Source organism: Podarcis gaigeae (genome assembly GCF_964106915.1).
Source record: "Podarcis gaigeae genome assembly, chromosome: Z".
NCBI classification, from domain to species: Eukaryota; Metazoa; Chordata; class Lepidosauria; order Squamata; family Lacertidae; genus Podarcis; species Podarcis gaigeae.
Genome location: NC_139691.1, coordinates 50,453,854 through 50,467,125, shown reverse-complemented (window position 1 = coordinate 50,467,125; position 13,272 = coordinate 50,453,854). Strand labels below are relative to the sequence as shown.

At 46.2% G+C, this 13,272-nt stretch overlaps 1 protein-coding gene across 1 annotated transcript in view; it reads left to right on the top strand.

Annotated features, from left to right (window-relative positions):
- SLC9A6 (solute carrier family 9 member A6) overlaps positions 1 to 13,272 on the top strand; it is a gene marked incomplete at its 5' end in the record, with an annotated part of 58,881 nt that overhangs the window by 19,268 nt on the left and 26,341 nt on the right. Inside the window, 3 exon segments of the mRNA XM_083722783.1 lie at positions 10,250 to 10,355; positions 11,307 to 11,395; positions 12,211 to 12,324. Of these exon segments, the coding sequence (XP_083578909.1) occupies positions 10,250 to 10,355; positions 11,307 to 11,395; positions 12,211 to 12,324 (309 nt within the window).

Sequence of the window (13,272 nt, the reverse complement as noted above, 5' to 3'; positions counted from 1 at the left end):
CATGCAAGCAACCAATAGAAGTGCCCCAGCCTGACCCTCCCAAGGCAGCTATAGCCATAGAAGTGGTGCTAGAACTCCCAAATGGGCACCCAGTCTAATAATAATAATAATAATAATAATAATAATTTATTATTTGTACCCCGCCCATCTGGTTGGGTTTCCCCAGCCACTCTGGGCGGCTTCCAACAAAGATAAAAGATACACTGAAATGTCACACATATTTATTATTATTAGTGGAGGGGCTGCTGGATTCTGGCAGCTCGTGTAATTTCTTCAGCAGAGACTTCGCTCTGGAGCACCAGCTCCACCTGTTGCCACTAGATTTCCCCTTGCAGGTGACCACCATCGATGGCAGGGAACTACTGCGAGGGGGAGTGACACACCAGACACCGCCAATGTGGATGAGTGTTTCCAGGCACACGGAAACCATTGCCTTTCACGTGGCCACGCTGGCAGGACCCCCAATAATACTGGGAATGAGCTGGCTGGCAATACATGACCCAGTGGTCGCTCACCTTTGGGTCAGCTTACTGCTTAGAACACTGTCTGTCTGGGAGGGAAGGAACCAAGAATGACTGTGGCTGGGGTGGCCCTGGAGGAAAAAGGGCAGGTGCCACCACAATATGCTGATTTGAAGGAGGTCTTCAGCGAGAGGGAGGCAGACAGACTGCCCCCCCACAGGCCATTTGACTGCCAAATCAACCTGCTTCCAGGGGCTCAGTTACCGGTGGGTAAGCTGTATGCCATGTCCGACCGGGAGATGCAGGAGGTGCGGCAGTTTATTGACAAGAACCTGAAGAGAGGTTTCATAAGGGAATCAAAGGCGGTGCGGGGCAGTCCAGTGTTCTTTGTGGACAAAAAAAGAGACTAATCAGCCCAGATTAGTCGTGGATTACAGGGCCGTAAACCTGGTATCAGAACCTGTGACTTTCCCAATGCTCAGGATTGACGATATTTTGACACGTGTGAGGCAGGGGAAGATTTTTACCAAGCTGGACCTCAGGTGAGCATACAATCTGATTAGGATAAGGGAGGGGGACGAATGGAAAATGACCATGTTCACCCCCCTGGGGGCTTTTGAGTACTTAGTCATGCCATTTGGATTACAATTGGGGTCCGCCTGCTTTCAAGCCTTCATGCACCATGTGTTGGGGCCCCTGCCTTTTTGGATGACGTCTTAATCTATTCGGACAATGAAACGCAACATGTCAGAGACGTCAGGGAGGTGCTACAGAGATTGAAGAAGCATCAGTTGTGGGTCAAGCTGGAAAAATGCCAATTCCATGCCAAGGAGGTCGAGTTCCTGGGGTACAGGTTGTCAGACAAAGGACTGGCCATGGATCCAGGCAAGGTGAAGCTGGAATGGAAGGCCCCGAAAAACAGAAAGGATGTGCAGAGGTTCCTAGGCTTCAGCAACTACAGGAAGTTCATAAAGAACTTCGCTCACTTGACAGCGCCTATAACGGATTGTCTTAGTAGCAAAAAGAAGTTCGCATGGACAGAGGATGCGCAGCAATCCTTTGAAAAACTGAAGAAGGCGTTCCCCTCGGAAGAGCAGCCTCTGCACGTGGATCCGGAGAAGCCCATGAGACTGGAGACGGACGCGTCCGACCGCGCGATTGGAGCGGTACTTTTGCAACCCGGGTCCAAGGAGAACGAGACCGTGTGCCTTTTTCTCTAGGAAGCTGAGCAAGTCGGAGCAAAACTACACGGTGTATGACCGAGAACTGCTTGCGATCTATGCGGGATTTCGGCAATGGAGACATCTGTTGATAGGGGCGCGGCACAAGATCCAGGTCCGAACTGACCACAAGAACTTGGAATACTGGCGGACCGCACGAGTGCTCAACCAGAGACAGATCAGATGGTCACAGGAGTTCGCCAAGTTTTTCTTTGAGATATGATACATGCCGGGAGGGGGAAACGTGAGGGCAGATGCACTCTCCAGGAAACCGGAGTACATGGAAGGAGAGGGACCACCAGAGACCAGGCACGTGTTCCCCGAGGACCGGTGGGTGTGGGGGGGGGAGCGTTGGTAGGGAAACGAGAACTAGCAGGGCTCACCAGAGACAATGAGTTTGCTCAGACAAAAATCAGGGAGCTCAGGGACGGAAAGGAAGACAATGGAGGGTTTGAGGAAAAGGAAGGCCTACTGTACTACAAGGGGGTGCTGTATGTACCAGGAGAGACTTTGAGGGAGAAGGTACTTAGACAGCTCCATGACAACCCAACAGCTGGGCACTTTGGACAGCACAAGACCATGCTACTTGTCACCAGGCAGTTCTGGTGGCCAAAGGTGAAGGAAGGCGTACAAGAATATGTACGAGGGTGCGACCGATGCCAGAGGGCAAAGGGGGAAAGGACTGCCCCCGCGGGGCTACTGGAACCCTTACCTACACCGGAAAGGCCCTGGGAGGTGGTGTCCATTGATTTTATGACAGATCTGCCCAAGTCAAGGGGAAAGACAGCAGTCATGGTAGTGGTCAATCTACTGACTAAAATGTGCCATTTCGTAGCTTGCTCGCATGCAGTGTCGGCAGAGGAGACAGCCAGGCTGTTTGTGGACCACATTTTTAGACTGCATGGGGCCCCATTAAGGGTAATCTCAGATCACGGGAAACAATTTACCTCCCGGTTCTGGTGGAGACTCATGAGCTTGCTACAGGTCGAGGGGAGCTTCTCGACGGCGAGGCACCCAGAAACCAACGGACAGGCCGAAAGAGCGAACGGTATACTCCAGCATTACCTACGTTGCTATGTCAGTGAGAGACAGAACGACTGGGTAAAGAAATTAGCTTTGGCTGAATTTGCGTACAATAACGCTAAACATGTGTCCACGGGAATGAGCCCTTTCATGGCCAATTACGGGTGTCACCCCAGGGCCTTCCCGGGGAGGGGGGAGGAAGGATTGATTGTACCTGCGGCTGAGCAATTTGTGGAGGAAATGGAGGCCTTACACCAGCAACTCAGGCTGAACTTGGAGCGGGCCAAGGAAGTTTACAAGAGGCAGGCGGACAGGCACCGTCTGGAGGGGGAGGCCATACGGGTGGGAGACCGGGTGTGGTTGTCATCCCAAGGGTTGCCCCTAAAGGGAGGGTGCAAGAAGTTGCAGCCTATGCAACTGGGGCCTTTTGAGGTAAAACAGCAGGTTAACCCAGTGGCATTTAAACTCAAGTTGCCTGACAGAATGAAGATACATCCGGTGTTCCATAGGTCCCTACTTTCACATTACGGGGAGGGGCGGGAATTCCCGGGACGGGAGGGAGGGGTTACCACTCATCCGTGGGTAGAGGAGAGGGAACACTGTAACGAAGCTACGGAAATACTCGATTTGAGGTGGCGAGGTCGCCAGGTAGAGTACTTGGTAGCCTGGGAGGGGGAACCTAGGTCTGAAAACACTTGGGTCCCTGCTGAAGCAATCACTGATGGGTATCTGGTGGAAGAGTTTCATGGTTTGTTCCCGGGTAAGCCCAAACCATTAGCTAGATTCTGGGAGGAAGAATTTGGACCCACAGACGACGAAGGGGACTTTGTGGGTTTTCCTGCCTCCGAAGAGGAGGGAGGGGAGGTGTTTGAGGGAGAAGAATCAGACTGGGAGGTTCAACCAGCTGGAAGAGATCCGAGCGGATGGGAGGCTGGTTTTGAATCCTCAGAAGATGATGACAGTTCTTTTAGGGGATTCCCCGCATCGTCGGTCGAGGAGAGAGAGGAGGATGTATCGGAAGATCGCGACAGGGGTGGGGGTGGGGTCCTGAGGAGGAGGTGGATGTCAGGGAACTGCCATCAGTGCCGGAGCGAGAGAGCAAGCTCCAGAGGGATTCCAGAGAGCGTCCCGGGATGGGGAGAGGCAGCCAAGCTTCTGGGGAAGAGAATCAGCGTAGCACCAGTGGAGAAGGGGGGCAGATGGGGGAAGCGGCAAGGCGATCGCATGACTCCTTGCCTGGGACTAGCGGGGAGAGTAAGGGTCCTCCGTTGCCCACGCCCTCCTTGCGCAGAACTCTTCCGCGCAGGGAGAGTAGGAGGAGACTAGGCGTCAAAGAGCTTCTTTGCTGGAAGAAGTTCAAGAAAAGCCCACTGACGGATTCTGCCAGCGATTGGGACAGCCACGGGCGAGTGGCTGTCCAGACAGAAGAGGTTCACTTTGGCAACGCAGCCAGGTGTTTGCACCCAGCCAGGGAGATAAGCACCGGCTTACGCACGAGCAACCCCTAGAACCATTACAATGTCTCTGCAAATTTGAACCATTTTTCTTCAGCATAATACAAGGGTGTGTAACTTTGGGAGAGGCAGGTGTAGTTCTAAATGCTTGTTAACAGCTTGGCTGAAAGATGCAAAAACAACAACTCCACAGATAACTAAATGCGGAGAATGGTATGTGAAACTCGGGGGTATTTTATGTGACCCACCCTGAGACCTTTGGGTATAGGGCGGTATAGAAATAATAATAATAATAATAATAATAATAATAATAATAATTGTCAGAGCTGCCCCAAGGTCCCAGCTCACAGAGGACCAACGCCAGATCGTCGTTATATACAAAAGTCTTTATTGAAGTTCAGTTTCCATTTCAAAGCCGTAGCACGCAGCTCTACGTCTTAAACCCTAGACCGCCGAAGCTCCGTCTGAATCTCCTCCCCTTCCACACCAGTTTAAGACTCTAGCCTTGCTCCACCTCTTCTTTAGCTCCTTCCTCCTCTGGGCCCTCCTGCCCGCTGGGGTCTCACCCTTTCTGGACTCTTCTGACGCTGAGTCCCCGGATTCACTCCCCACCTTCCGGCGGGCTTTAGGACCTGGTTCCCTATCCTGCTGTGCCGCTCGCCTGTACACTTGAACTTGGCGCACGCGCCCAGTCGGCAACCTTCCTTTTGACCGTTCCCTCGCTCCCCGATGGAGGCGTGGTCAGCCCTAACTCATCTTCTCTCCCTCCTGGAGGAGACGCTGGCCCTGATACCTGGGATTCTTCCCCCCCCCACTACGCTCTGGTGGGGAAGCTGGTCCTGATCTCCAGCCGCTGCTCTGGGAGTCACCGCTGGCCCCTTGCTCCTGGCGCGTCCCCCCTGGGACCCCCCTTGCCCTGGCCATCGGCGCCCCCTTCTGTGAATCTTCCGATTCGCTGGAGAGGCTCATGGAATCTCTCGGGCCACTGTCGTCTTCTCCTACGCTGCCCTCAGATTTTTCCCCTTCACTCTCCATTTCCTGTGCTTCTGCTCCTGAGCCCATGACAATAATAATAATGCCTTAAATAAACTAGCCTGGGTCCTGCAGGTGAAAGAGGCAGCACAAAATGGCATTCTGCTTAGAAAGGAATGGGCTTGCTTCCTCTAATCCTGGAATGGAAGATAAGATTATATACTAAGAGCTCTGTTTCCATTACAGTGGTACCTCAGGTTACATACGCTTCAGGTTACAGACTCCGCTAACCCAGAAATAGTACCTCGGGTTAAGAACTTTGCTTCAGGTTGAGAACAGAAATTGCACAGCAGCGGCAGTAGGAGGCCCCATTAGCTAAAGTGGTACCTCAGGTTAAGAACAGTTTCAGGTTAAGAGTGTACCTCCAGAACGAATTAAGTACTTAACCCAAGGTACCACGGTATTATAGATTTTGGTGGGGGAGGTAGTACATAAGCAAACACACGTTTGTATCCTTTTTTGTGTAACTTGAATTTTGGTGCCATTTTGAATCAAGATGGCAGACTGAAAAGTGACTTTGCCCGTGTTTTGTCATAGATCCAGCCATCTTCTGTGATATTGTCACCAAACTTGACACAAGGCATTCTTTTTTTTTTTTAAATATTTTTATTGCTTTTAAGAAATACAGAAAAAAGAATAAAGAATAGTTATAAGAAAATAGAATAGAAGAATAACAAATTTCCATATTCTTTTTCCATCCAATCTAAAGGACTTCCCCACATCCTCCAAACCCTACGTTCCCTGTCTTATAAAGCATCAGCAATTTGTTAACTTATTTCAAAACTTGTTGTATCTTCCATTTTATCATGTTCCCTAATTTCAATTTTACTGTAACCCAATTCTTATATGCTTTGTATTAAACACAATAAAGTTGTTTCATTATTTTACCTCTAAATTCTTGTGTCTTAATTTTCATTTCATTAACTTACATTTGCTGAAGCTAGATTTTCCTGAAAGGTGCATTTTTTAACATTCATACAGCTTATAGTGTTTTTTCAAATAGTCCTTAAACTTTTCCCAGTCCTCCTCAATTGTTTCTTCTCCCACGTCTCGGATTCTGCCAGTCATTTCAGCCAATTCCATATAGTCCATCAACTGTGATTGCCATTCCTCCAGCGTGGGTAAATCTTGTGTCTTCCAATGTTTTGCGATCAGGATCCTTGCTGCTGTGGTAGCATACATGAAAAAGGTTCTGTCCTTCCTAAGCACTCTCTGGTCCACCATGCCCAGAAGGAAGGCCTCTGGTTTCTTAGGTAAGGTAAATCTCAGTACCTTTTTTAGTTCATTATGGATCATTTCCCAGAAGGCCTTCACTTTCGGGCAGGTCCACCAGAGATGAAAGAATGTCCCTTCCGCCTCTCCACATTTCCAACATTTGTTGTCAGACAGATGATATATCTTAGCTAGCTTGACTGGGGTCATGTACCACCGGTATACCATTTTCATAATATTTTCCTTCAAGGCAGTGCATGCCGTAAATTTCAAACCGGTGTTCCATAACCTTTCCCAGTCTACAAACATAATGTTATGCCCCACATCCTGAGCCCATTTTATCATAGCGGATTTGACTGTCTCGTCCTGTGTATTCCACTTAAGCAGCAAGTTATACATTCTCGAAAGTAGTTTACTTTTTGGCTCTAACAATTCAGTCTCTAGTTTCGATTTTTCCACCTGGAATCCAACTTTTTTATCTATTTTAAATACCTCTTGAATTTGCGCATAGTGCAGCCAGTCTCGTACCTTAGTTTTCAATTTCTCCAAGCTTAGCAACCTCCAATTGTCTCCAATTTTTTCAATTATTTCCCAATATTTAGGCCAATGGGCCTCCATGTTAAGTCTCTTACGTGCCTTGGCCTCCACCGGTGAGAGCCACCTCGGAGTCATACTCTCCAATAAGTCTTTATATTTTATCCAGACCCTCCAAATTGCTCTTCTGACAATATGGTTTTTAAACAATTTGTGCACTTTAACCTTGTCATACCACAAATATGCATGCCACCCAAACACATTGTCAAACCCTTCCAGATCTAGGACGTCAGTGTTCTCCAATAAAATCCAATCTTTCAACCAGCAGAAGGCTGCAGATTCATAATATAACCTCAAGTCTGGCAGGGCAAATCCCCCTCTTTCTTTCGCATCAGTTAATATTTTAAACTTTATTCGGGGCTTTTTGCCCTGCCAAACAAACTTAGAAATATCCTTCTGCCACTTTCCAAAACATTCCACCTTGTCCACGATCTGTAGGGCCTGAAACAAAAATAACATTTTCGGCAATAACATTTTCGGCATTTTCGGCAATCTTTACAGCAGCTATTCGGCCTAACAAGGAAAGTTTCAATCTTGACCATGTTTCCAAATCTCTTTTGATTTCTGACCAACATTTCTCATAGTTATCTTTAAACAAATTCAAATTTTTGGAGGTCAGGTACACCCCTAGGTATTTTACTTTTTTAACCACATTCAACTCCGTTTCTTTAGAGAACTCATCAGTTTCTGTAACTGTCAAATTTTTTGCTAAAACCTTGGTTTTTTGTTTATTTAACTTAAACCCCGCCACCCGACCAAAATCAGAAATTAATTCTAGCACTCTTTTAGTACTGGAGACTGGTTCCTGAAGTGTTAATACCAAGTCATCTGCAAATGCTTTCAATTTGTATTGTTTCACTCCGACCTCAATTCCCTGAACCAACCGGTCCTTTCTAATCATGTTTAGCAACACCTCCAGAACTGAGATGAACAATAGGGGGGATAGAGGGCACCCCTGACGTGTCCCTTTTTCAATTTTAAACTCTTCTGTCACCACATTGTTTACTATCAATTTGGCTTTTTGTTCTGTGTAGATTGCTTCTATACCGTTTTCGAACCCCCGCCCCACTCCCATCCCTTCCAAATTTTTCTTCATAAACATCCAAGAAATATTATCAAAGGCCTTCTCTGCATCAATAAAAATTAAAACCGCTCTGGTATTAAGGTTTGTTTGTAGAAGTTCCAAAATGTCAATAATGTTTCTTGTGTTATCAAACAAGTGCCTACCAGGGAGAAAGCCAGCCTGGTCCTTATGAATCACTTCATTTAGTACTTTTTTGAGTCTACTTGCCAAAATATCTGCAAAAAAATTATAATCCACATTTAGGAGTGAAATGGGGCGGTAATTCTTAAGTTGAGTCTTTTCAGTTTCTAATTTAGGTATCAATGTGATGAAAGCTTCTTTCCACGTTTCCGGTGCCTTCCTTCCCTCCATTATCTGGTTGCAAACCTCCATCAAAGGTTGTATCAAATAGTCCTTTAAAACTTTATAATATTTGGAGGTTAGGCCGTCAGGGCCTGGAGACTTGCCAAGTTGAAGATTTTGAATGGCACTTTCAATTTCTTGCTGTGTAATGTTGCAATTCAGGTTTGTTCTCATTTCCAGGGGTATTTTTTGTAATCCATTAATTTTAAGAAATTGATCCACCTCGGAAGCTTTTTGCGGCCCTTGTGAGTAGAGTTCTTTGAAGTACCTCTGGAAGCACTTTCTAATTTCCTCGGGTTTCTGAACCATTCTCCAGACTATGCTGGATTACTTGGACTATAGTAACATCATTATGCTGGGTGATATGAATGGGGTTGTGTCTGTAAATATGGATAAGTCACAAAGTGTCAACATATCGAAAGATGGCAGACTACCTAAAACTTTCTTTGAAATGACAGACAATATGGACTTAGTTGACATTTGGAGGGTTAAGAACCCTCTAGGGAAAGAAGGGACTTTCTTTTCTGAAGCTCATCTGACATGGACACGAATCGACCAAATATGGACAACTAGAGGACTGGCACCTAAGACTAGAAAAGTGGAAATCTGCCCAAAAACCTGCTCCGACCATAATGCTTTGAAAGTGGAATTGAGACTTAATACAACCGGTTCCTTTAGATGGAAAATGAATGACACTTTATTAAGAGATCAGGAGATAGTGAAGAAGGCCCAAAAAACTTTAAGGGACTATTTTGAGATAAATTTGAATACCACCGTGGAAAAAAGAACAATCTGGGACGCAAGTAAGGCAGTTATCAGAGGGTTTCTAATACAACAAAACACGATTAAGAAAAGGCTCTGGAATGAAAAGAAGGAGAAGATATTGGAGAAAATAAGAGAAGGAGAGAAAAAACTAAGATCTAGGCCTAAGTCGAAGGATGTGTTAAGAGAAGTGAAATTTTTCCAGGCGCAATATTCAAAATTGATAAATCAGGAGGTGGAATGGAAAATTAAACAAATGAAACAAAGATCCTTCGAATCGGCGAATAAGTGTGGGAAACTGCTAGCTTGGCAGTTGAAAAAGAGACAAAAGCTTAATACAGTTACAAATCTAGAGATTGACACAAGGCATTCTGAGGTGGGGATGGGGGGGTCTATGTTGAAGTTCAGGTGCCAGGCACCATTTTGGATCAAGATGGCAAACAAACTTGGTTTTGGTGTGACACTTCCCATTTTTTTGGCATAGGCTTGGCTGGCTCTTGAGATAAAACTCAGCGCCAAACCTCGTACAAGGGTTCCTGACAAGGGGATGGCAGACTTTGTCACCATTAGGATCCTGGACACCATTATGAATCAAGATGGCAGACCAGAACATCACTTGGCACATTTCTTGACATATGTTTGGCTTCCTCTTAAGATATCATCACCAAACTCAGCACAAGGGTTCTTGAGGAGGAGGTGGTGGTGGTCTTTGTCAATATTTGGACTCCAGGAGCCATTTTGAATGAAGCTGGTTTATTGAAATGGGACTTAGGTGTAACCACTTGATTTTTGGTGTGTTGCGTCCAAACTCAGAAATTACACTATCAGTTTGGGTGGGGAAGGATTTTATTTTTTTGTTATTTCTAAAAGATACGGATACTTCCTGCTAGCAAAGAATGAATCAGCAGGGTAACAGTGCAAATAATCAACATGCATGTATGACTGACCTTTGGGGCCTGAATAATCAAATTGGGAGATTACTTGCTTCTTGCTCTATTTTCCCCTGCTGAATATTTTCATCCGCAGAGGAGCCCACCTGTGTCTTTTCCTTAACCCCTCTGTCACGTCACCAAATTCACCAAACTCCGTGAGTTCCAGCTGCTTGAAACCGGCTTGTTTTTCCTGATGTCTTGGAGCACCTTTCTATTGGCTGAAGCTTGTGGCTTTACAGGTAAGCTATGGCCTGTCTGCTTGTCTGGGTGTGTTGGATTGCTTGATGGGATGGATAACAGTTACAGAGTCTTAGAATCGGAACTGTGTAGAGTTGGAAGGGACCCCAAGGATCATCTAGTCCAACCCCCTGCAATGCAGAAATCTCAGCTAGATCATCCCTGACAGATGGCCATCCCTCTGCTTTAAAACATCCAAGGAAGGAGAGGCCACCACCTCCCAAGGGAGACTGTTCCACTGTTGAACAGATCATACTGTCAGAAGTGTCTTCCTGATGTTTAGTCAGAATCTCCTTTTTTGTAACTTGAAGCCATTGGTTTGAGTCCTACCTTCTGGAACAGGAGAAAACAAGCTTGCTCCCTCTTCCATGGGACAGCCCTCAATATATTTGAAGATGGCTCTCATATCTCTTCTGAGTCTCCTCCAGGCTAAACATACCCAACTCCTTCAATCATTCCTCATAAGGCTCAGTTTCCAGACCCTGGATCATCTTGGTTGTCCTCCTCTGCACACCTTCCAGCTTGTCAATATTCTTCTTAAATAGTCAGATAGATGATCCCCTTGTTGTCAGTGAGACAACTGAGGAATTTGTTGGACCTTATATTCCCGGCAGAGTTTGAGTTCTATCAGATGTTGAGGGAGCTGAAGTCTCCGATTACTATTATATATCTCCTTTTTCTAACATATTTGGTGTGGCACAGAAGCCTGCAGTGAAACAGGTATATCCTCCCCCACCCCCTTAAACCAGCAATCAGACTCGAAGTAAGACAGCTTCTTGAGTTCCTGTGGTTCTGCGAACCCAGACCTGCCCAGTCATCTGTTTCTGTGCCATTCTTTATGGGAAAGAAGCTCTGTCCAACAGAACAGCCCATGTTTGCAGTACTGATTGAAACACATCTCAGTTCCATGTACTTTGTGACAGTTTTAATGTAATGTAATTCTCTGCCTCCAGGTGTTGTAGCTGTGCTGTTTTGTGGCATCACTCAGGCCCATTATACTTATAACAACTTGTCCACTGAGTCCCAGCACAGAACTAAACAGGTGAGTCCTCTGTCCCAGTGGTGACCTGTGGCTCCCGCTGCCCCTTCATCATCCAGTTTCATTCTCCTTAATATGTTTTAAATGTTCTCTCCTCCGCACCAGCCATTTTCATAACCCATCAAAACACCAGACATCCAGTAGTTTGGGGATGGGCTTATGTTTCCCTTTTCAGGTTTTTCTTTTTTAAATTATACTTGAAAACTTCTAGTTACAGATAGGTAGCCGTGTTGGTCTGTCATAGTCAAAACAGAAAAAATGGAAAATGGTGCTACTGGAAGGAATTTTTTCTGTTTTGAAAACTTCTGTTCTGTTATAACATGCATCACTGCAATTCTTTTTAGTTTTTTGGTTGTGCTGACTGTGTATTGGGCATGGGATGGTTTACAGTATGGGTAGGCAAACAAAGGCCTGGGGGCCAGATCCAGCCCAATCGCCTTCTAGATCCAACCCCTGGATGGTCCGGAAATCAGCGTGTTTTTACATGAGTAGAATGTGTCCTTTTATTTAAAATGCACCTCTGGGTTATTTGTGGGACATAGGAATTTGTTCATTTCTCCCCCCCACAAGGTCTGAGGGACAGTGGACCGCCCCCCCCCCCCCGCTGAAAAAGTTTGCTGACCACTGGCTTACAGTAATCACAAACTATTGTGCCAGTAATAAACTCATCCTCTTTTTGCAATGTGTGCCCAAAGAAATTCGCTGCCCAGACATTTCACTTATGGACATACTTGTTGTTTTCTATACTATCTTGACATGTGTCATAGCTATGATTGATATTCCTTCTCTCTCCCTTGTGTGTGTGTGTTTTGCTTTAGTTGTTTGAGCTCCTCAATTTCTTGGCTGAAAACTTCATCTTCTCCTACATGGGCCTTACGCTGTTCACCTTCCAGAATCATGTGTTTAATCCAACGTTTGTAGTGGGAGCTTTTGTATCCTTTTATTCCAAAAGAGTAGAAGTTGCCTTTTGCCACCTCCCCAATCAACAGATATGAAATGGGGAGAAACCTCAGATATAAATAACAACAACATACATTGCATAGGATAACAGAATGGAAAAGAAAGGGGAAAGAGAGGTGGTGGGGACAGAGGCCCGCAGCCTGGGAGCATATCATTCCACCTTAAGCAAGAAATGATCAGTGTTTACGGTTGTTGAGTGTTGCAAGTTTTTGCAGCAGTTGTTAGAGGTCATTTCATAGGTGTATGTCACAAACTCTAGCACTTTCAACCGAACCTTTAGATTTCAGAGGCAAAGCTTGTGAAGAAGGTTTGGAGGCAGTGGGAAAGAGACGAGCAAGGGGGCACAGTGTGGCCTGCCCTGGAGAAAGGGACAAAAGCGTCTGAGCTCCAGCCAAGCTGTACCCAGTGACCTTAAGTTGCTGGAGAGCAGATTTTGGATGAACACAAGGAAAAACTTGTTAATGGTCAGTGCAGATTGAGAACAGAGCCAGGGCCCTAGGGAGAGTGGGCAAGAGGAAGGAGAGGAAGGTACAGGGGAAGGAAGGAAATATTTGAGAGGATAAAGCAGCAGAGAGGAAAAGGTGGGGAAAGAGTGTGGGTTGAGGAGGGAAGGGGAAAGGCTCCCATTGGTACCCTGTGCCCAAGGTCTCCCCTAGAAGCCTTGAACTGGCCCTGATTTTGAACAGCTGGAGCCTTGTTGGCTCAAGGATGGGGATAATCATTTACAGCGATAGTCTCAGTGTGTGTACAGTGTAATGCAGGGATGTGTGACCTGTGGCACTCCAGTCATGGCTGGGCACTAACCCCCACCCTTCCTGGCCACTGACCATGCTGACATCCAATAACATCTGGAGGATTGCAGATGTTCCTACGCCTGCTGTAAAGGAACCTATTGGGCTTGTTTTGGTCCTCTTTGAATC